We start from the raw sequence: 21,812 nt of genomic DNA on the forward strand, positions 1-21,812 counted from the left end.
ATTTGTCAGTTGGTGTTTATCTAGCCTTGCTAACATACACTGAATTCCTGCTTTCTAGGACTTGACTGGGTCTCACTTTTGATGTATCAAATAACACTTGATTAGAAGAATGTTTTCAGAGGGAATACTTGCCAAATCAGTAAGTTAACCTAGAAATCTTGGTTACTTTTAGTGGTAATTCATCCTTATATGTATTTGGCTACCACTGAAGATCGGTGAAAACATCAGGAAGCTCTCTAGATTATAATCTCTAGAGTTTACCTCTGTGCCTGCTCTACTGAAGTGACAGTAGGGTGTCTCTATGTGGACGCTAATCTAGGCATTAGCATATCAGCTCCATGCTGCCTGCTAATACCACACTTTTATTAGCTGTCACCAAGCTGAAACAAACCCCAGAAGTCTGTAGTACGGGGTAACTCTGCGTGTGATGCTTGGGGCCTGATGTTCCAAGGACCTCCATACTTACTGTCAGTGCTGAGCTGCTGGGAAGTTTCAACCTGCCAGCTGGTTTTCTGGGTTCTCTCTTTTCTGCACTGGTTAGGTAAATGTGCTGGTAGGGCGTATGGGAAACAAAATCCTTGTATAGTAATGGTTCCCAGTGGATAAAGGGTTACATTTTGTAGTGCTGTGAAGGCTTGAGTCTTCAAAAAGGTCTTGTAGTGCTAGGGGAAGGATTTAAATTGTAGAGTAAAATTATCACCTTATTTTTAACAGTCATTTATGTGTTGCTGTTAGTTTTTCACAGATTTTTGGTTTTGTTAGTGGCATTTTGGCCTGGGGAGCATCACCTGTGGCAATGGAGCTGTCCTACAGTAGCGTCTTGTGAAAACTCTTAGACGTCTAAGCTTAAAATACTAATATTTTTTTTTCCTTCTGCAAATCTGAAAGGAAGGCTTTTTCTTAGGAAATGGGCTTTTTCAGGGCAGCATTTTTATCTACATGTATTCTTCAACTTCTCCTACTAGTTTCCTGCCTTACTCAATTGCACTGCCTTAACTCTAACAGTAGATCTGAAGCTGCACAAGCCTCTGGCATCAATGGAATAAGTTCCTAAAAAGTCATATTGCATCAGAATAGCTGCTCCCAAAAAGGAATGAGAAAAATCTGTTCTGACGTAGGAAAGAAAGAAACAAAACTCGCATGGATCTTTGCTGAATTGACTGCATCCATCTTTAACACTGTCAGATATTTACAAGGCAGTCTGTCGTTCCCAATCTGAACTATTTTCACAGCACATAGATCAAACTTTACTTTCAAATGTAGAATATAAACGTATGAGGTGGGCTGGAATAAAACCATCTGGATTTGGAACAGACATGGGTCACCAAAAACATGGGACTTTCTTCCTTTTCACTATTGTAGGCCTGTTTCTTTTTTCTGCTTGCTTTTTCTCTCCTCACATAGTACATTTGTTCCTATCTACAGGGATTTTCTTTCTCTCTGCTGCGGGATGCTGCTGACACTGGCCTGTAGCTTGTGGGGGTTCTGGGCTCTTCTGGCACCATTCACTGAGATAAAAAGCGACAGCCTGCGAGCCCCTGGTGCACTCCAGAGCTTTCAGCCTGCAGCACAGGGCAGTATATCAAACACCAGCAGGCCAGCCCCTTTTTGTTGCATTAGCCAGTCAAGCATTTTGTGCTGCTGAATGTCATCTTATTTAACATTTTGTTAAACAACTTCTAAAGGTCTTAACAATATGACAGATGGTCCATTGAATGGATGCTTTAATGGCTGAGCATTAGTTTGCTTTGGTTTGATAGTGTTTATTGTTAGTTAAGTACTGTTTAAATAAATCAATCTTCCCCCTCTCTCTTTTGCAGTGCAGACATAGTCAAGAGAGAGTTTTATTCTTCTCGTGGTGGGTGTGTGTTTCAGTCTGTCATGCAGACAAGATATATGTTGGTCTCAGTTCCAGTCAATCTCTGCCTCATAGGATACAACTCCAAGGTCTGGATCATGTCTGTGAAGGTGAAGGATTCTGTGTAGTGGATATTAGGGCTAATACAAACACGATCTATGACAAAGTATAATTTGGAAAAAATGCAATTCCAACCTTCTTTCAAGTTATAACCTTTGTTGCAATCTGACCCATCTCTGGCTTTGTTTTCCTTAACCCCTTAAGCCTGTCTGCTCTTAAAAGTTGAGCCCATGTGAAGGAAGGAACCTTATTCCTTCCAAAGGTGAGAAAACCAAATAAAGCATTTGCTTGCAGGCTGTCCCTTCAGTAGACAGAGAAGTCACTCTGTCACACATTGGCTTGTAACCCTGTGTTCTGAGGACTTAAAATCCTGAGAGGTGCTGTAGCAAGGCAGGGACAGGACCTCCTGGCAGTGTGAAGGTTTTGCTTTATCTGAGGGGACCAGTGCTGTGATGGGGTGAAGCTGGGAAGAAAATCTTTGGAAAGTCAAAGAGAAGCCACCCCTTCCCTGCTGCAGGTGGAAGATTGGCGAGGGGAGGATTAGCATTTCTTCCTGGAAACAGCTGCCATCCCTGTAGCCTCTCTCGCAGCAGCAGTGGAGCCCAGCTTGGGGCCCCAGGTTCTGGCGTGGGCATGCTTGGCTGCAGAGCTACAGCTCCTTTGCAGCTGGCAGAAAACTGATGCAACAGTCAAAGTTGCTGACGTTGCCTTTGCAAGAAGCCTGCACTAGCAGTGGAAGTTTTCAAGCCACTGAGAGGAATCACTGAGGTAGGAAATGTAAACAGTGTGCCTCCTCCTTTTTCTGACAGCACACATTAATGCCAAGTGCCTGTCAGCATTAGTGCTTGGCTCAAGTAAAGATATCAGCAGTCTGTTTCCAGAGTCTAGAAACTGGATACAAGAGCTGAATCCGAGTCATAGGTGCAGTGTGGCTACTGATACTTGGCTTGTTTTGGGCTTCCAAGGAGTACTTAACTGCCTGTAGTATTCCAAAGTATGGAAAGACTGTTTTTTCTCAAGGCAACTGTGAATTTATGTCCTTGATCACATTTTCGGCCTATGGCGGTTGTTACAGATCCAGTTTGAAGATAAGCAGGGAATTACCTCTGGTGTCTTGACTTAATTTCACTTCTGGTAAACAGTTTACCTGTCTCTCATTCCTTCTGCTGCCTCCCCTGGCACAGCTTTTCTTCCTTTCCCTTCCCAGTGAAGCCTTTCCATGGATTGTCAGTAGTGCACAGGTAGTCAGATTTGTTACATTCTGACCATGTCTTTGTTTCACGGTGAAATGTCAAGATGTGACTTAATACTGCTCAGACTGTATGATCCTTAGGGGCTGGGGCTGCTCTTTAGTTTCTACAAGCCTCAGTTTGGTACCCTGAAAGTATGGTCACAAGCCACAATAATTGCTATGTACAGTATTTCTCTTTAAAGACCCAGAAATTGCTAAGATTAAAATGTAGGCTTTTGATGATGAGTGATGTTAGGTGCTGGGTGCAGGCCCTCATCCGTGCTTAAGGTGGCTTCCAGAAGTATTCTGTAGAAGGTCCTGTAGCTGCTCCTTTGAGCCAAGGACACGAGAAAAAAAAACCCACAGTGGAAGCAGGGCCTTAAATTAGAAGAATTAATCTGACTTTAGTATGATTTTGTTCCATAGTGGATATCTGTACTGACTCATACTAAATACTGATTTTATTTTCTTATATACGATACACACACAACTGGGGAAGAAAATACAATTCTGTCTGAGACAGCGGCCCAGCTGTGGGCAAGCAGCATCAGTTCCTCTTTGGGCAAACGGGAGCCATTTCACTTAGTCTGTGAGGCAGGATCTATGCCCTATTAAGCCCCTAGACCATTTGTGGCTTAATAGTGTCCTGGTCTCACTCTAAACGCGTTTCTGAAGACAAGCAGCAGTAACGCGTTTGTTCTGATTGATTTGCAGCCTGACTTTTTTTTTTTTGGAAGTAACTCCATCCCCCAAACTTTCAAAACACTGATCCGAAATAACAAAGTGTTACAGATGAGGTCTTCTGATTATTGCCCTTTAAAGCTTTTTTCACATGGCCAGGCTTCACAAAAACCTATTTTACTCAAAGAAATTAGGTTTCTGGTTAGCAGGAGCCCTAAATAGACATGAATTACAGGAACGTCCTTTGAAACCCCACGCAGTACTTGTTTCATTAAATCCCATGAAGCGACCTTAATTTAGTGGAACACTGGATAGGTTGTTCTTTTAACCTATTAGCACTTTGGCCAGTCCCATAAACCATATTCATGGATGATTCCATCAAGAAGGACAACAGTGGGATTAATATTATTTCAGGATACAGTAAATGCCACAATGATGAAGCTGTTTAAGATCTGGTGCTCACTGTGTCACACTGAATGCATTGACATTTACTCTGCTATCACTTCATTTCCAATATTCCTTCCAAATCAGCCGATGCTAATGTTTCAGCATGTGTGCAGAATACAATTCCATCAGCGCTAGGGACGGGGAGAAATGAGCTTAAAGCAAGTACCTTCTGCCATATTCCATCAGCCTTCTCCCTCCCCGTGCCCACCCCAGCTTGGCAAATGGCATATCCGTTGCAACGTTGTCCATGCCTAAGGAGAAAGCAAACACACGGGTGGAAGTGTGAAAAATTAGGACTTTGTGTTGTGTGAGAGTCTGAGCGTGAGGCAGCCGCTTGTGGTGCGATCAGATGTGTGTGTGCCTGTGCAATTACACGTTTCTTGTCTCAAGTGGACAGTGGGAGAGCCCATTTGCTCACGGTGTTAGAAGTAGGAGCACAGAGGGAGCGTGATGAAAATCTGGCTGTTTTCACAGAACAGGGATGCCACCCGGCTTTGCCTCTTGTCTGTAAGGACAATGAGCTCTTCCCATATATGAACCCCTTCAACATTGTACTTGAACACCAGAAGGCTTTAATGGCTTTCCTCCCCATCACCTCTGGAGAGGCAGCTCGGTGCATTATCCCCTTTAGTGGGATGAGGACTCAAAGGAGATTTCAGCTGTAATTCAGCAAAAAGAAATACATTTTTCCAGGGAAATTTAAGCGGGAGGCAAACTGCTCTGACTCAGGCTGTGTAGGAGCCCCTCTGTTGAAAAAAGGATCACAAATTGCCTTGCTGATGATGTTCACGCAGCAAGCCAGCTGCAGAACAGGGTTTTGCATGCAAGTTTCCCTCGTCTTTGTCCACTCAAATGGCATTTCTTCATGTGGCTGAGAGGTAGTAAGAGGAGCTAGGGGAGAGCTGGGCACGGTGCTTGGCTGATCTGGATGTGCTGTCCTCAGCCATGCTGTGTGGCATCAGCCAGGCTCCTTAGGTTCATCTGTCGTATTCAGTTGCAGTGTGGGGGAGAAGCTTACCCAGCTGCCTTCATTAATCACCACTACTCCCGCAAATTGGGGGAAGCACGAAAAGTCTGGGACCTCTGCGAGCCACCACAGCAGAGGCGGTACAAACTGCAATTCTTGCAGCTTCTCCTGAACCAGCTCAAGGGTAAAAAAATCCAATAAAAGCATTTAAAACTAAAACCACCTCTGGCACAAGAAGATCCTGAGCTGAAAATTTCTGGAGGCTGGGAGAATGCGGTAGGGAAGCATTTATGTCTGGGCCTCATTTTTATGTTCTTCGGGGGGCTTTCTCTGCTGGCCACTACTGGAGATGGGAAGGAGGCAGCTACTTGCTCTGACTTGGGGTGAGCATTCTGGTACTGATGGATGGTCAAATAAACTCCTCCAGAGAGGAAAAGAAGCATTATTTGCAAAGCCAAAACCAGAGAAGAATAAATGCAGAAATTTCCATGAAATCAAGTTGGTCTGTTCTGGGGAATTTAAGTAGAAACCAGAACTGACTTTTGAAAGAATCCAAGTGGTTTTCACCTGCTTGGAAATCATAGGCAGAAAGTACAAAATACGGAAAAAGAGCTGCGTGGTCTGTTTGCTCTAGGTTAGGCAATTAGGGCAGGTCGAGGAAATGCAGTGCTTGTACTTGCCTGAATAGGAAATGTGCTGGGATGAGCTCTGCATAAATAGGAAATGTGCTGAAATGAGCTCTGCGTGCTGGAAATGAACTTACCTATCTGGGCAATCTTTCTTTTGACCGATTCTTTTTACTGATTAATTTTCATTATTCAGTGCTTGCAGTTCTATCAGCCTCCTTGTTTGTCTGCTTGGGAGTCTAGATTAAGTTGTCTTTGACAGTTTTCCTGTGAATATTTTCTAGAGATTTAAAAGCAGATACGTCTTACTCGTACTGCATTGCTCCTCTGGCTTTACTGGAACGGTGTTGGATCAGGTTAGGTAACTAGCTGAGCTGAAAAGACAAAAGATTGTCAAGGATGGTTTAAATGCATTTTTATCAGATTTCAAGGCACAGGCATGGACTAACTCTTTTCTTTAGCGTTACATTCCTGTAATTTTATGAAGCAAAACGTGCTAGAGAACTTCTTGCTAAACCCACAGGTCGCTACTGTGCCTTGTTGCAGCCCCCAGCAAATGCGTTTAGCCCCGAAAACTTGTGGACGGTGAGGGGAGGCCGGCTGTGTCAGCCACCAGGCCCCAAGCAGCTCTGAGCTGCCCTCAGTTTTGGTGCTGAGGGAGTAGAGGTGATCAGTGTAAACCTGTCTGCCATGCTGTTTAGAACTGAAATTTATCATTGAAACATTGAAATGGAAACACATCGGGCTTCAGTATTTTGGCAAGGGTTTTTCCCCTTTCCTTTTCGTAAAGGAAGACTACTCAGCTAATGACTGGAAGTGAGTATTTCCGTGGTTAGATTTCAGAGGCTATGTAAACAGAAGGCAATTTCAATTCGAAGTCCATTTTACCTAGGGCTTTTGGATCCCTGCACACTTTCTTTCTCTCTGTTACCGTTGAGGCACGCTGTTTGCACTACAGGCCTTCGGAACTGCAGTACGGTTGTTTTGGGTGGGAAGCTGGTGCTTAATCTGCTTCTTGTGGCAGGAGCCTGGAAGCAGATTTAAGTGGGGGAGTCTTGAAGAAAGGGCATTTCAGGCCTGGGTCCTGGAGAGAAGCCAGCAGATAGATAAGGTGACCTCGTGACCTCTCTTTACCCTCTTGTCTCTGATTCTCTGCTTGTACTAAGTTTTGGGCTCTTGTTGTGGGATACCAGCACTTCTGAGCTGTTGTTAAGCTGGAAGTGGAAACATGATGCTACTGTAAAGCTGTGTCTCTGTCCCATTCTGCAGGGATTTGGGTGCTGAAAGATGGCACGCTCATATTTTAAGCTATGTGGTTTCAGTACAGAGAAACCATGTTGGACTGCATGAAAACTACTCCCCTGCAGTAGATTCATGGCTTTTACTGGTGCAAGCATGTGAATGCTTCAAAACAAAAATACACTTGGATAAAATGGTTTGCCTCATCAGTATTTCTTGTTAGGAGTTCTCAGGAATATCCCAGCTGTGAGTGCTGACAGATTTAATCCTTCTTGTTTTACAGTAGCAGGCGAAATGGTTGTAGTTGTGATATACAACAGAGGCCTCAGCATATGACTGGAAGTCAGGTGGATGCAGGGGACTTTTAATAAACTTGGTCCTGGCAGGGAACTCTGCCTGTGGCTTTGGGCCCTCTGCTTAATCCCTCTGACTCAGTTTCCTCATCTGTAATGCAGACCACAGTGAATGCCCTTAGCAAAATCAAGAGTTGCTCACAGTTACCCCCTTGTTTAAATACAGGATGGTCAGATTGAAGATGGCCAGATTTTGGAACCATCAGCATGTAGTCCCCTTTTCCAACTTTTTCAAGGCACTGAAGAATAGATAAAGCATCTCATACATTTATATGGGTTGGTACATTGGATGCTTCTGATGTTTCAGCTGCTTTCAGCTTATAATGAGCATGCTTTCTGATAAAAGCACGTGGACCATCCCAAACATAACCACTTTTCTTTGAGGCTTAATGTGCCATGTTAAAAGTCCGCTCCTAGGCTCCATTTTCTTGTTTGCGTGTAGGGACTGTCCATGTAGCTGTGGCTGAGGTTTTCAAAAGGCATAAAAGGGGTGCTTTAGTGCTGAATTCCTCTGGGACTTGGTGGTGATCTTCAGACTCCCCTGAAAATCTTAGGCAAGGTTCCAGCTCAGGAAACAAACCCACAAAAGCCACATTCCCACTAAGTGGTAGGACAGCGCAGGGGGGTTCTCTCTGCTGGGTAACTCGGGCCTGATTTCCTGCTGACAGGGGTCTGTTTGCACATGCTGCTCCCCTGCTACGGTCCTGGCCAGGTAATCTGCACTCTCTGCAGAGGTAAAAGCCTGCACTGAGAGTTCACAGAGCTGATTCTTCAAACCTTCTGCCTTTCCCAGCACATTTAGCACTGAAAGCTCTGCTGTGTCCTTTGCTCTGTAAGGCTTTCACCCTTACCAACACTGATTTTTAGTGATTTTGATTTACTGCCACATGAAGAGATCCAGCTTTTCTCAATCGTCTCCTGTGTTTTCCGTGTTATCATCTCAGCCTTGAGTTATTTAATCTGAACAGTTTGCTGGATGCTTGATAATAATGTGTTGTGGAAACTTTGCTGAATTTGATGGGAAAGGGATCATGCTTATAGAGGCACCCAACATTTGTTGTTAAAATGGAAGGAGTAGATTTCCTAGGTGCTAAACGGTCTGCAGTTACACTTTGTGTCATCAGCATGGGACGCTCGTTGCACATGCTCAGTGTGTAACGACAAGTTTTCAATACCTTACCTCAATAAAAGTCTAAAATAAAAGGAGTGGTTTCATCTTGAGGGGATGACCCTGGAGAGAACAACTTGCATCTTTGCGAAAAGTGGCATTGTACTGGTTTAAATGAATCATGAAAATGTGACCACTTTGTGAATACATATTGTAAATAATTTTGTGGCTTCTTTTAGTTGGGTATTGTGAAGCGATATTGGATTGCACTGCCATAGAATTAGATTCCTTGGTGATGCACTCATTCCAAACTGAGGTTAAGACAGCCTTTTTATAAAATAAACAGTAACTTAGTAAGTTGGAAGCGTCAGGAAAATTTGGTGGGGAAAAGAGAAGTCATTTTTTAAAAAGTCTGCAAGTCCCTACGTGGGTGTTAGCATCTAACATTAGTTCTTTCCTTTAAGTGCCTGAGTCACACAGCCCTGTCAAATGACTCTGTGGGCACTCTAACACAGAGGTGCTGAAAAATAGTTTGCAATCAAAACAAAAGTCTTTGGTGTCTTTTCAAGAGCTTGAAAGACAGCCAGGGACTTTTCAGCAAAGCCACATGTTACTGTATTAACACCAGACAAATAATCATGTTGATTACAGCAGGGAACTCTGTACAGGGCATGCTCCGGAGGGCATCTCTTTCCAACATGGGTGTTAAACACCTTGCAAAGTCAGCGCACTTTCTTCTCTGGGAATATATCTACCCCTATTCATTTTTGCTGATTTCTACTTGATACATTGTCCTTTCTTCTCTGTGGCTAGCTTCAACTTTACTTTGCATGAGATCATTGGTTCATGACAGCTGCTCACAGAACTGCACACAACATTTGGTGCTAGCTGTGCTCGTCGGCCTCCTCACCAACACGCTTTCTTCACAAATTGTAGGACAGCGCTGGAAAGCGAGGGGGGAAGTGGAAGAATGGAAGTGATCAGCTTGCAGCTCGGCACCACTGCAAAGTGTGGCACACTGCACGTGTCCCTTCTGAAAGGTGAGGTGCATCTGCGCTGCCTCTGCCTTAAGGCAAAAGGGAGAGGAGGGATGCTGCATCGGGCAGAAATGTGCATTTGGGCAGAGGAGCTCCAAGCTTTTACCCTGGAATCAGTCCCCATATTTGCTGAGAGCAGTGGAGAGCTTCCTGCTGGCTTTGCTGGGCTTGTGTTCAAAGCAATGCACTGAGTCCACAAGGAGAAACAACTGAGCCTCCTGCATGAACCCAACCTGTGTTTTCCAGTTATTTTGTTACCAGCGCATAGATACTGCTATTTTGGCTTAGCTCTTGGAAATTTGGGGCTTCTAAGGCTTGGCTCTGATTGTCATGGAGACTCTTACTACAAGTAGGAGTGGCATCAAAGATCTGGGTTGGCCTTTTTAATGTTGTCAAAGCAAGTGTCTGAAGTTTCAAAAGGTCAACTGACCCGCATGCTACCCAGGAGCCCAGCTGACTGCTCTGGATGTCTTTCTTGTTTCAGACTGCACTCCACCAAAGTCAGCCCAGGCAGATGTTTTGCTGTTTACGTCACATTTAGCTGCAGAGGTGCACGATGAGGCTCTTTCCATTAGAAAGGGAATGCTTTATTTTACAACTTAGAAGAAACAGGATGATTTCCTGCGTGAGGATTAATGGCTCTGTCAAGATCCATAATCAGTGGCTTAGCAGAGCTGACACATGAAAGGACCGCAGCGGTATGTGAACCACCTTCAGGCTTGAAACTATTTCTGTAGTTCAGTCCCAGAGAGCTGGAATGAACATGAACTCAGAATTCAATTACGTCTTTATCAGCCCCAGTAGGGATCCATCTGTATGCCAGGAGACACCATTACTAAGCAAGAACGTAACGCTGCTCTTGTGGGGACCCCATATTAAGACACACTTGTCCTCCAAAGCCTGCGTGTTTGGCTGGAAGATTTCAAAGATTTTTGTCTACCCAGTGACAAACCTGTCTTTCTCAGCAGTGTGTTGCGTAAGCGTTTTGAAAGCTCTTTCCATACTTTCTAGGGACTTGGGGACAAATCCTGGTCCCATGTGAAGTGATGAAAGAAGCCTCTCCTCCTTGGTAGAGTGGAAGCATGCCTTAGGGAATCTGGGGGGTGAAAGGGCAAAGGGTAGAGCAGGACAGATATTTCTGAGGTCTTTATTTTTTAGAAGGCAGTTGTATCCTCTTGGACTAGAGATTTTGACAAATCTTTATTCAGGCAAGAGTTTCTATTTATCAGTCTTTTTATGGAGAGGAAAAAAATGAAGAAAAATGATCTACAGATAGCTAAGAGTATTTTTTTTTTCTGCAATGGCCATGTGTCTTTCAGTCTACCAGCTGGGGGAAAAGCAGTAGACTACCTTTATAGCATTGTAGAAGAGTAATATTGACCATGCTGTGCTTTTGGCTACAGCGTGTAGCGAGCAGAGGTGGTGGCGGTTAATTTTGTGACTGTAACTCTTTGAGAGGCTGCAGGGAGGGGAGGGGTGAGCTGCTGCTGAATTTCACGCGACACAGCCCTAGAACTGTTGTATCTCTGGGCTTTTCAGTCCAGTATCTCTGACTTTTTCAGTCCAGTAAGCTGACGCAAAAGCCTTTCGGTGGAGTCTTCCACGTATCTTGAATGTTTAATCATATTTCATTTTAACAGTCTCCTTCCTCTGCTTCCTTTGCTAGATAGATTCCCTCATGTGCACTCTTTCGTGGTTCCCACGCCTGGATGAAAGCCCAGCCTGCTCATCTGTGGTGGGAGACTTGCAGGGGGAGCCAGTAAGCCAGTGGTTTGTATAGCCAAACTCCAGGCTGGGTTTGCTTTTCCCAGTGGCAGTAAGGAGCCAAAGGGCTCCTGAAACCCTCTGGGGCTGGGCGTTCAGTGCAGCGTGTGATTTACCTGTCAGCCCCAGAGGGTCACCTCCCATCCCTTGGCTGTAGGTAGCTCCTCGGTTTTCGGTAAGATCACCCGTAGCATTCATCAGGACCTCTAAAAGTTGTTGTTAAGCATTTGCCCGCAGGCATTTCAAATGAAACTGCAGTCCAGCTGGGCAGGTTTGCAATTCCCTGAGAAGGGCTGGTGAATCTGAAAGGTGCTGCCTTGGATCTATTTTTCTTTTGGCTCTCCTTTCACCCTGAGTTTTATTTGTATTTCCCCCTGTGGTGCTGACAGGATAATAATATTGTAACATTGTCACATCTGGTTAGGGAGAGGGGCAGGAGGAGGAGGAAATGAGGAACTCTCTTCTGAACTAACCTCAACTCTGCTCTATAAACAAATGAACACAGGAAACTCTGCAGTGAGTGGGCCACAGCCTCCCTCCCTTCTGCAGGGGGATGTCTTGCATTTTTTGTGCGCCCAGTGCTCTCATTAACTTCAATGAGCTCCAGAGAGCCTGGCACGTGAAGATCCAGAAAATCATTGCTAATGCAATCTTTCATCTAACGTCTCCTTTCCCCTGAAGTCAGTGGGGGACCTGGATGCACGGGAAAGCCCGTTGGTGTCTGAGCGCTGGGGTGGTTCCCTGCTGCAATCTCTTGGGTCTCTCATTTGGACCCTGACAAGGGCAGGCTCCCAGGGCTTCACTAGAGGACCTGCACGACTGGAGTTCTCAGCGAAAAATAAGCAAGATGAGATAACGTTAAAAAAATAAAATAAAATAAAATAAATGAAGAAGAAATCTCCCTGTGAACACATGGCAGCATTCTTGAAAGTTTGCTGTTGACTTAGATGAGATCACTAATTATTATTTGCTTAAGTCAACTCTGAAAATAAGATGGAAGTTTCCAAACTGCCAAAATGAAGCCTAAAGTTTTGCCATAGGTGCCTAAGCTTGGTAAAGTGGGATATCCTTTCTGCTTTCAAAGCTGCAAAAATACAGAGTAATTTTTTTTTTTTTTCTTCCTGACAACAGAAAGGATTTCTGAAAAATCAAAACCCTCTTTTCCTACTCTTTCCCATTCTTGGGACTTAATAAAATCCCTTAGTGCCTGCTCGTGTGACCCTTTTTGCTCAGGGGTTCGGTAAAACCCTTCTGTGAAGCGCAATCTGATTCCAAGCCTATTTTTGGCCCCGTTAATCTTGAAAACGCGGCTTCACGACACGGAGCCTGAGCGGGCTCGCCAGCTCCGTGCTTCTGCTGGCAGCTCGAGTTCAGTCCCTCTGTGCTCTGTTGCCAGGCAGCCATTTAGTCAGGTAGAAGTTCAGGCTGTGTGATGTTAGCAAGCAAGTTTCCCTATCTGAGAGCCTCTTCATCTTCTTGATGGATTTTTGTGTGCGTGTTCATATTAAGCATGAGTGCAGCAGATACGGTCTCATTTTTTTTCCCCCTCTTATCCCCCCCGCCTCCAGCCCCTCTTCTGCTGTGGTTGGGAACCCCTTTATGGCAGCTTCTTTGTCTTTGCAGATGTAGCATGGTTGTGCAGCAAGATGAAATGCCTCTGCTGTCAGGGAGCCAGCCCAGCTGGGTGGGATCAGGTTACTGATGGCATGAAAATGCTCTGCTTATATCATAGTCAGGCTGAAGAATTGCATTCAGGTGTTGCACACCAGTTTTGAATAAATACGGGGCATGTTGGGAAAGATCTATAAAGCAGCTGGTATGTGCCAGTCTCCTGTGTTTCCTTTTTTTTTTTTTTTCTTTCTTTTTTTTTTTTTTTTCTAGGTTTGTCTTTGTTTTGTTAAGAGGTTTAGTTATATGCTCTAAGTTTGAGCAGAGGAAGAAGAGTCTGGGAGGATCTGAGGGGTTTCCTCATCCTCAAGCATTTGTTTTACTCCATTTCATCCAAAGAGGACTCTGTCTGGAACCCCAGCAGAGAGGAGACTTCAGTGGCATGGTGCAAAGCTCCTTGAAAACGTGTGCTGAATCTCCTCTGGGAAGACCAAACGTTTGCCCTGTTTCTCTGCTGAGTAGAAGGGTTGTGCTGAGCTCTGCTCCTGGGGACTCCAAGAAGAGCATGAGAAGAAACTGCGTGGAGGCCCCAAGTTTCTGGGTATGCTTCCTGAAGATTAATGCAGATCTGGGGAACCTGAAGAGTTATGGGCCCAAGGCTCGCCTTTTTCCAGAAGGAAGGAAACGTTGTTTCTCTATACAGAAATATGCAGAAATTCACAGGGGGAATCCTAGAGGTTTGTTCTTGGATTTCATTATTTTTTTTCCATTTTCAGAAAACATTTTTTTTTCCTTTGAATTCTTTCTGCGTGGACATGTATGGCAAATTATGTAATTTAGAACAGCACCTAAATTGATATTTCAACTCAAGAGACCAGGTTGCGTACACAAATCGCTTTATAGCACATAGCCAGGCTGGTCCCCACCATCAAGAAGGCCAAGGCTCATCCAAACTCGTAGTCACGCCCCATGTGTACTTCTAGGAAAAGGTAGCGAGTCCAGGGGAACGGCAGCCAATATTATGGGATGGTGAGAAGTGGGCCTCAGGCTCTGCAAGAAGGAACCACTCTGGCTTATTTTGATGGCTGGGCAGGTGAGTGAAGGACCAACATTTTCCTTGGGAGGAGGAGAGAACTTAAAGGATTACTTTAGAGAAAAAGACATGAAAATCAGCAGAGTATTTCTGTTGTGTGTGGGGTAAAGGTTGTGGTTATCCTGGCACGGAGTCTGGGTGCCACTCTGTGGAGCTGTCAGCGGGCTTGGGGGCGGTTTGCTGATGGTTGGAGCCACTGAGGAGGCTTTGAGTGTGTGTGTGTGTGCACGTGATACATTAGTTCGTAAAGCTGGGGGATAAATGATGAATGCTGTTGGAAGAAGGGGGCTGTTGAACTGCCATCGCTTGTCTGTAGGGCATGGACTATTCCCTTGACAACCAAGATGGAAATGGTCAGAGGTCTGGCAGTGTCTGCTGGCACCTGCAGCGAGAGTTATGTGGGCCGCTCTTTCTGGGCTCAGGCACAATTACTGATGGCGTAACACAGAATTGGGGTGCACGAAGGGTTTTTGGCTGTGACTCTTGAGTTTTGCGTGTTCTGGGGAAAATCTTTGCTTTCAGGTTTGCTTTTTACCTGAGGGGATTTTTTCATTTTTTTACACATTTAGCATCTCTTAAAAATCTGACTGTTCACGGTGTACTTTGCATCCTTGCTGTTGGCTCAGTGCTGATCCCGAATGCCAGCAACAAAGACATTAAATGTTATATTTGCTAAACAAAGCTGACACATTCCTACTTTCACACAAGGAAGTAGCGGCACTCCCAATGCTCCTGAGAGTTAAAAATGATCCATTTTATTGAGCGATATAATGACAGCACTAGCTGAGCAGAGTAGTAATTATTATCTCTAGGAGACCCAGGAGAACAATTTTTTAAAAGGAAAATAGTGTTTTTCATGTATTTCTTTAAATTCTGATATCAGCAGTTCAAGATTTGTCAGGCGTAACTAAAAATAGGAATTGCAGCCGGGCTTGTTTCACGGGACGGATTGTGGAGGCCTCTTGAAGTCAGTGGGCTGGGAGGCGGCTCAGCGTAAAGGTAGGAGCGTTTGTTTGCGTGGTGCAGCCTGGCAGTGCTCAGCGCCTGCGTGAGAGAGGTCTGGAGGAAGGAGAGGGGACAGCGCTGTGGCTACCATGCACTCAGGCCACCTGGGAGCTGGGGGAGGCAGCCAGGTCAACTGCTTTTTCTCCTCGCCTTTTCCTGAAGGCAGGTGGCCTGACTCCTGCCTGCTCTTGGTCTGGGTGTAGATTTTTAAGGTTTGTATTTTCCCAGGGATTAGAGAGTCCTTTTAAGGGCATGATGACAGTGACATGATGTGTGAACCCCTACGTTTAGTTTCTCTATACAACAACAAAAAAGCCTAGAAAACTGTGCTGGTCGGACCCTTAGCTTATGTAGTTGTCCTTTCCGAATGAGCTTCCCCACAGCTAAGCCAAATCACAGTAAGTCAGTATTTGGCTCTATATCAGCGTGTCCTGCATTACTTACACATTCCTTCCGAAATTCAACCAGTTGGCTTTTCATCCATTGTGGTTATTTTTGCCCTTTGTCTCTAGAGGCAGCCTTGTCTGAGAGCCAAGATCCAGGTGAATTCTTGGGAGCGAGCCGCAAGCCAGAGCTTAGGGCAGCGGGAGGCGCCAAGCTGGACAAACGAAGTTCCAACTACTCCTTCCCCACGGTGGAAAATCTCCTGCTTGATGACACAGGTCCTTCATCCCCTAGATTTACACATCATTAGAAACCCAAACCTGCTTCCAGGTTTTCAAGAGCTTGTTAGCTTTCTTAAAGCATTAAGAGCACAGCCTAATTTGCCAGTGGGAAAGCTTGGCGAAGGCAATGTAAAGCGCAGAGCCTTTTATCCAGCCTTTCAAAGTGAAGGTAAATAGCGAAGCTAAGACTTCAGGAGAAAAAAAAAAAAGTAAGGAAAAATAAAAAGCATTGGCACTGAAAAGTAATTTTAGTAAATAAAAGTGGTGCTAATTCCTGGCAAAACAGAGTTAAATCAGTATGGAAACAATTAATGCCACTGTCCCCATGAAATACAAGTTAAGATAGCTGATGGTTTGGGATAAAGTTCTTCATCAATCATTGGTTTATTTTATTAGCATTCATACCGCTGCGCGGTGCGATTACTTCTGATGTCTTGTGACAAGCATAATGAGAAAATGCAGGGCCAAACCCAGACCTGGCGCTGGACCCGCGTACACGGCTCTGAATTTGGACTGTAATGTAACACATGTGAAGGCATAAACCTTTCCTGAAGGAACACAGATTCCACCTCAACCTCTGGCCCTTGTCGAGGTTATTCCCTCCGTTCAGATTTATTGGTAAAGCACCGCTGAAACTTTGTCTCCTCTTTTAAAAATTGCCCTGCAAATGATATGCTGAAAAGTCTGAGGTTCCCATATTGTCTGAGCTGTTCTTTATTGTGTGAACGGCCTGCTTTTGCTGACTAAAAGACCAAATGCTTTGCAGCCAGATGGTATTGATTCTTTACAGTTGTGTTCATACATCAGATGTAGATATTGTATTCCACTTCCCATTACATCTGAAAATGACTGGGTCTAATTGACAATATGGCATCCACATTGAGATGTTTGCTTTGTGAAAACTGGCCGCTGCTCAGAATTATTTTGTATTATTAACTCCTGTACATTGCCCCTGCTGTTTGATCAGTCTGTTTCTCTTTGTTCTAAGCCATATGTGTTTTCAAAACTAATACTTATACACCTTTCAAGGCCTCTGATTGTCGTACAAAAGACGATAAATCTCTAGGGGATCTAACTATATCCTGGAGCATACAACCTAATGAGAAAAATAACTTCAGAACACCATGCTTTGGTGTTCTGATATTCTATCTCCCAGCTTTCAAATTCAAACAACAACAACAAAAAAAAAAGGAAAGCAAAAGATCCGCTGTGATGAAGCATTAGCTGCATGAATAGCAAGTCTAAAGTTTATATTCCCCAGTGGGACTGCATTTAACAGGGGCATTTCAATTGTTCCTGGATTTCTCATCAGCTCTTTGGACACTTTCTGTAGGTGGTAAATATCCACCCCGTTTGCAAGAGGGAAAGAATGTTGCTTCCACCCCTCTTTTAAAAGACCCTGAAAGGCTTTTTGGCTGCCATCTCTGTGGAAGAAGTAGAGGGAGAGGTACAATTATTTGTGAGTCATAAATAACTACTGAATTTGTTTAACAGTGAGCGCACCTCAGAGTCTCTGGAACACAGGTATGTCTGCGATGGGAGAATGACTTGAGTGGGGAAGAGGGGAACAAGCTGTGTCAATCCATGTGCCCTGTTGCACGTCTCATCCCCAGGTCTCTCGTCTGTAGGAAGGCTCTGCAGGTCTCCGTGGCCTTGCAAGCTGGTGACAGGCCTGAATTCGCCCCAGACTGAAATAAACTGCGGCTGGCAGGGCCTGTAGCAAAGGAGGAGGTGCACCTCTGTTCATTGTACATCTACCTGCAAGCTGTGTAAGTGGCTACCCTTTTACAGCTGCAAATGAGCAAAAGCCTTCCTGCCCACGTGAGTAGCAGAAGAACCTGGAGAAGAACCTCAGGACCAAACTGATGGCCATAACAGGGGCTTGGTAAGAAGAACCCTGCAAAAAATACAGCATCAAGGAGAAACGTGTCCTGTCGGGGCTGGGACCATTGCCTGGAAAGACAGAATGTGGGTCTAGGAGGCTGTGGTAAGCTGAAATTCTGTGGAAGACGTTATGCTAAGGGGGAAAAGGTGAAGAAAGCCTTGCTGCTGGTCGGACCAGAGATGCCATGTTCCCCCTCTCTCACTGTTTTTCATTGTTTTCGAATCCTCAGCCCTGAGTTGAAACACAAAGCGATGCTGTGGTTGGGAAGGGGGGAGTTGAACACTAAAGTGAAGAATGACTCTGCTCATGTTCAAATTGACTTTTCGAGACCACTGTAATTTCTGCGGGTTTCAGTGCTTTTACACCAAGGCACAAATGGAGGTGATAAGTAACGCAGGTTCATGAGTAGCACAGACGAAGGCTCTGACTTGACTTTTCCTACACACCTGTGGACTATCAGACTCTTTGGTGGGTGCTGCACCTTACTTAGAAAAGTGAGATTCAAAAAAAATGACTCGCACTATGACTGATTAAATACGATTTGCTTGCCCAGTGTGAACCAAGAAAAAGTACTTCTTAATGCGGGGCTGATAAATGTGTTAAAGCTGATGCAGAAGGCTTCCCTGACATAGGTAAAAAATTTTCTTTGGTGGTGCATTTGCGTGCAAGCTGTTACTTTTGTAAGATGGTTTTCATTTAGAAACTGTTTCTGCACAAAGGATTTTCTAACAGTGCAATAAAACAATCTTGCCTATCCATCTTGAGCCGGAAAAACCATATTTAACTTTTGTTAGTGGAAATACTTTAAAACCCCAGGTTAAAAGCAGTTTGGTGATCTGACTGAAGCTCTGAATGAGAAGCAGTGAACCTTGTTTGCTGCTATATGGGCAGATGCCAGCTGGGAAGGAAGTTTGAACCTCTCTCCTTTGTACTCGCAGTGTCTCCATTAACATTTTACGTGAGCACCTCGCATGCTTCGATATATTTATCCTCATCTCACCCCGGTAAGAGAAGGATGTACCCACTTGTGCGTTTGGGGGGCTGCGTCTCGGAAAATCCAAGTGATGTGAAATCACATTGAGAGTGTTCCCGGGAACTGCCAGTTCAGCCTGTCTTGTCAAGAGTCCTGAGCTGGCCCTGTACTCAGACCCGTTGTTGAATCACTACAGCTCAAAATCTAAAAGGTAATTAAAAGATAATGGGATTGTTCTCAGCATCTTCAGGTTAGGAAGCCATTGTTGTGCCTGGTGGCTGCAAGAATATGTCGACTGCGGGCAGTTGCGTTGCAGAAGAGATTACTCCCTGAATTAAGAAATGGAGGGAGTACTTCTGCCAAATCTTTTTTTCCAGGGCTAGCTGTAATCAAATTCCTTTCTTTACTGTTTTTTGTAACCCCACTAATTGAGATCACCCAAAATGTTACCATGAGCTGAAGTCAACATCAATTAAAAATCCCATTTATATTCCCTATGAAAACACATGGCCTTCAAAAGTGTTTGATTTTTGTCGGACCTTCTCATCTGTTTGTCATTTAAAGTTCAGGCCATTTTCCATATTTCTATCAAATGCTGCCTCACATGGAAATCTGGCAAATGAGCTTGCAAAATAAGTTATTTGAAGTTATAAATAATCTAATACTTGCCTGAAGTTGACCTCTCTATACAATAATATACAAATTAATGTTCGAAGCTGAGGGACGTACAGTGCTCTAGTACTGGCTTATTACTTAAAGGAAAGGTTGCACTTGTACTGTAACAGCACTTGTGGTCGCTCCCACTGGTGCAGACTTGGCCTGGAAGTAGGAGGGGGTGGAGGAGGAAATGGGGCAGAATCTCTAACACTGGCAGCTCTTCTAGGCAGGGGTTTTGGCTCTGATGTCACTCCCAAGTGCAGGCTGCTTATTTATTTAACAAAACAGAAATGGTGAGCAAGCAAATGCTTTTTTGCTGTGATTGCTTTTTCAGTCACATTTGTTCCTTTAAAGTCCATTCATGTTCCAATCTGGGCACGCTTGTGTTTCCTGTTTTAATAAGGAAATGGTTGGGAACCCATGGATTCACAAGAGATTGGATGGTGAACTGGGAGCCCAGCTGGGTACCGGGGCTGCCCTCGACACTTTAAAACCATTTCGGAGGATTTCAGCTCTCAAGGTGTGATGCATCCTGTGGGTCATCAGGTACAGACATCCTTATGTTCCTCTTCCTTTCTGGGTGAGGAGAAAGGAGCAGCTTTAGCCACCATGCGTCTCTAACGTGAAGCAGCCAAGCCATGGCTGAGTCAGCCTTCCCTGCTGCGGATCTGTGACCCAGACAAACGCGGCGAGGTTCAGCAGGTTACAGCAGTGCTTTTAGCCTTGCCTTGCCTGAAAAACGAAGGTGTTCCCACATAGCCTGTGCTGAAATTTCCCAAGTGTGCTTTTCCATGCTGTATGCTGAATTCAGTTCTCAGTGACTACCTTTATGCTGTTGCACACAGCGTGTCTTTGAGCCTGGCCTTGGGGTTGGAGCGATACTAACCCAGCAGCGTACCTGATTCCTGAAGTGGGGCTGGGTTTGGGGCTATCCAGCTGGTAAAGCTGACATGAGAGCCTGGGCTGCATCCTGCTCTTCCAGAGCAGGCTTACTTGCTGTGCAGCCCAGCCCTGGTGTGCCAGGTTTGGCTCTGCAAATTTTTTGGAGCTAGTCTCCTTCATCTGGTGAGCTGGTCTCCTTTGTCTGGACCCTGTTTTGTCTTCAGCATGGACAGGTGAGCTTGAACTTGGAGAGTAACTTCAAACTGCTTACAAATATGAGGTGGAGATTAGTTATCAGATCTCGGGGCTGTTTCAACATCAGGTCACTCCCAGGACCACCTCAGGTACACTGAAGGTGTAACAGATAAGAGTGTTTGAGCATAAAGATGCTGTGCATTGCACATAAAAGTCAAAAAATCTTATTCCTGAAGTCTTTTGGAATGCTTATCACTGACACGTGCTGACACAAGCTTGGCTGTACTGCTTTTTCCCTTAGGTACCCGTCTCTTATGTTGATTACACTTTAGCATATTAGTTAAAGGACCTAAACTAATTTCAGGTGCTGATAATCTCCAAATACATATGTATTGTTATCATCTGTCTTAGAGGTCTCTGCTGTCATGAAGCTCTTGTGCAGAGTTTTCTTTCTCTTCTTTTAATCAGCTTCAGACATAAAGTGCTTTAAGTGAATGACCGTATCTGCTAATTAAATTGAGCCTTGAATGACCAGGTAAGCACTCCAGTTGTCATTATGCTCCCCCTTGATGAATGTTATTTCAAGTTACTCTTGAGACTTTCCTAATGGCAATCAGCTTACTGGGAGCTTGACTTTGCTGGTGCACAGGCTCTTGCTTAACTTAACTCATGTCGGTGCCCCCGTTGAACTCGACACATCTCTTACCTATGTGAGCCTTTCTGCGAGTTGTCAGGAAGCAATTCCATGCAGCATACTGGAAAATGCCAAGTGCTACCCAGGCACTGCGTGGTATCAGCTCTCCTCTGCCGTGCTGCTGGAGAAAACCATTTTAGCATATGGCAGAAGCGGCCCTTGCAGCCATTTCAGGATGTACTTTACATGTCGTGATGCCTCAGTGACTGGCTCGTCTATTTTTGTCTGGGAAGTTGTGGGTCTGAGTTGCATTCAAGGAATTTGGCCTATGTTTATAGCGGAGAGCACGGATAGTAGGAAATTGCATGTTATTTGTAAACACGATTTGGGGAACACACAGGTACTGACCGGAGTTTTCCATTTCGAGCTATCACACTAGTTTGATGTTTAGAGTAATGCATAAGGAACTCAAAGAGATCCATGCTTTGTTTCCCAAAAGACCACAGGACAGGCACAATATTTTCAAAGCTATTTCCAGGAGTAGACCCCAAAGGTTTGTATGCTTAAGAGAGCAGGAGTCCATTCACATCAAGACAACTGTAGTCCTAGCTTGTTCCTTTTGAAATATGAGGTTGTACACCTGAAAAAATGTCTAATTTTTATTTGCTTGCTAAGGTTTTTAGGGAGATCTCTGGGTATGTTTCGATATTTGGTGCTTGTGGATGTATGCTCACTGTCTTTTCTAAAACTTATATGTAAAGCTGCAGTTGGTCTGCAAGTACTATTATATACTTGATAGGATTAAAATAAAGATTCTACACCTTGTTACTTATATGTCCAAAAT

General features: G+C 44.5%; 1 protein-coding gene and 1 long non-coding RNA gene across 5 annotated transcripts in view; both read left to right on the forward strand.

Moving 5' to 3' along the window:
- Positions 1 to 21,812, forward strand: part of LOC311434720 — a 68,439-nt gene that overhangs the window by 34,653 nt on the left and 11,974 nt on the right. The window lies entirely within an intron of this gene.
- On the forward strand, positions 5,395 to 19,105 carry LOC311434715 (uncharacterized protein). 4 transcript variants are annotated; one of them, XR_014691665.1, is made up of 3 exons: positions 13,277 to 13,716; positions 13,963 to 14,072; positions 15,590 to 19,105. XR_014691665.1 is itself a non-coding variant. In XM_084515041.1 (3 exons), exons 1-3 carry the CDS (start codon positions 13,422 to 13,424, stop codon positions 16,180 to 16,182), a joined length of 489 nt encoding a protein of 162 aa, XP_084371167.1. In that variant the 5' UTR covers positions 13,277 to 13,421; the 3' UTR covers positions 16,183 to 19,105. The 4 variants fall into 4 exon arrangements, 1 of the variants encoding a protein (XP_084371167.1); XM_084515041.1 differs by lacking the exon at positions 13,963 to 14,072 and having other exon boundaries at positions 15,590 to 15,739; positions 16,139 to 19,105; XR_014691663.1 differs by lacking the exons at positions 13,277 to 13,716; positions 13,963 to 14,072 and adding an exon at positions 5,395 to 5,520.

Source organism: Aythya ferina (genome assembly GCF_964211825.1).
Source record: "Aythya ferina genome assembly, chromosome: 3".
Classification (NCBI taxonomy): Eukaryota; Metazoa; Chordata; class Aves; order Anseriformes; family Anatidae; genus Aythya; species Aythya ferina.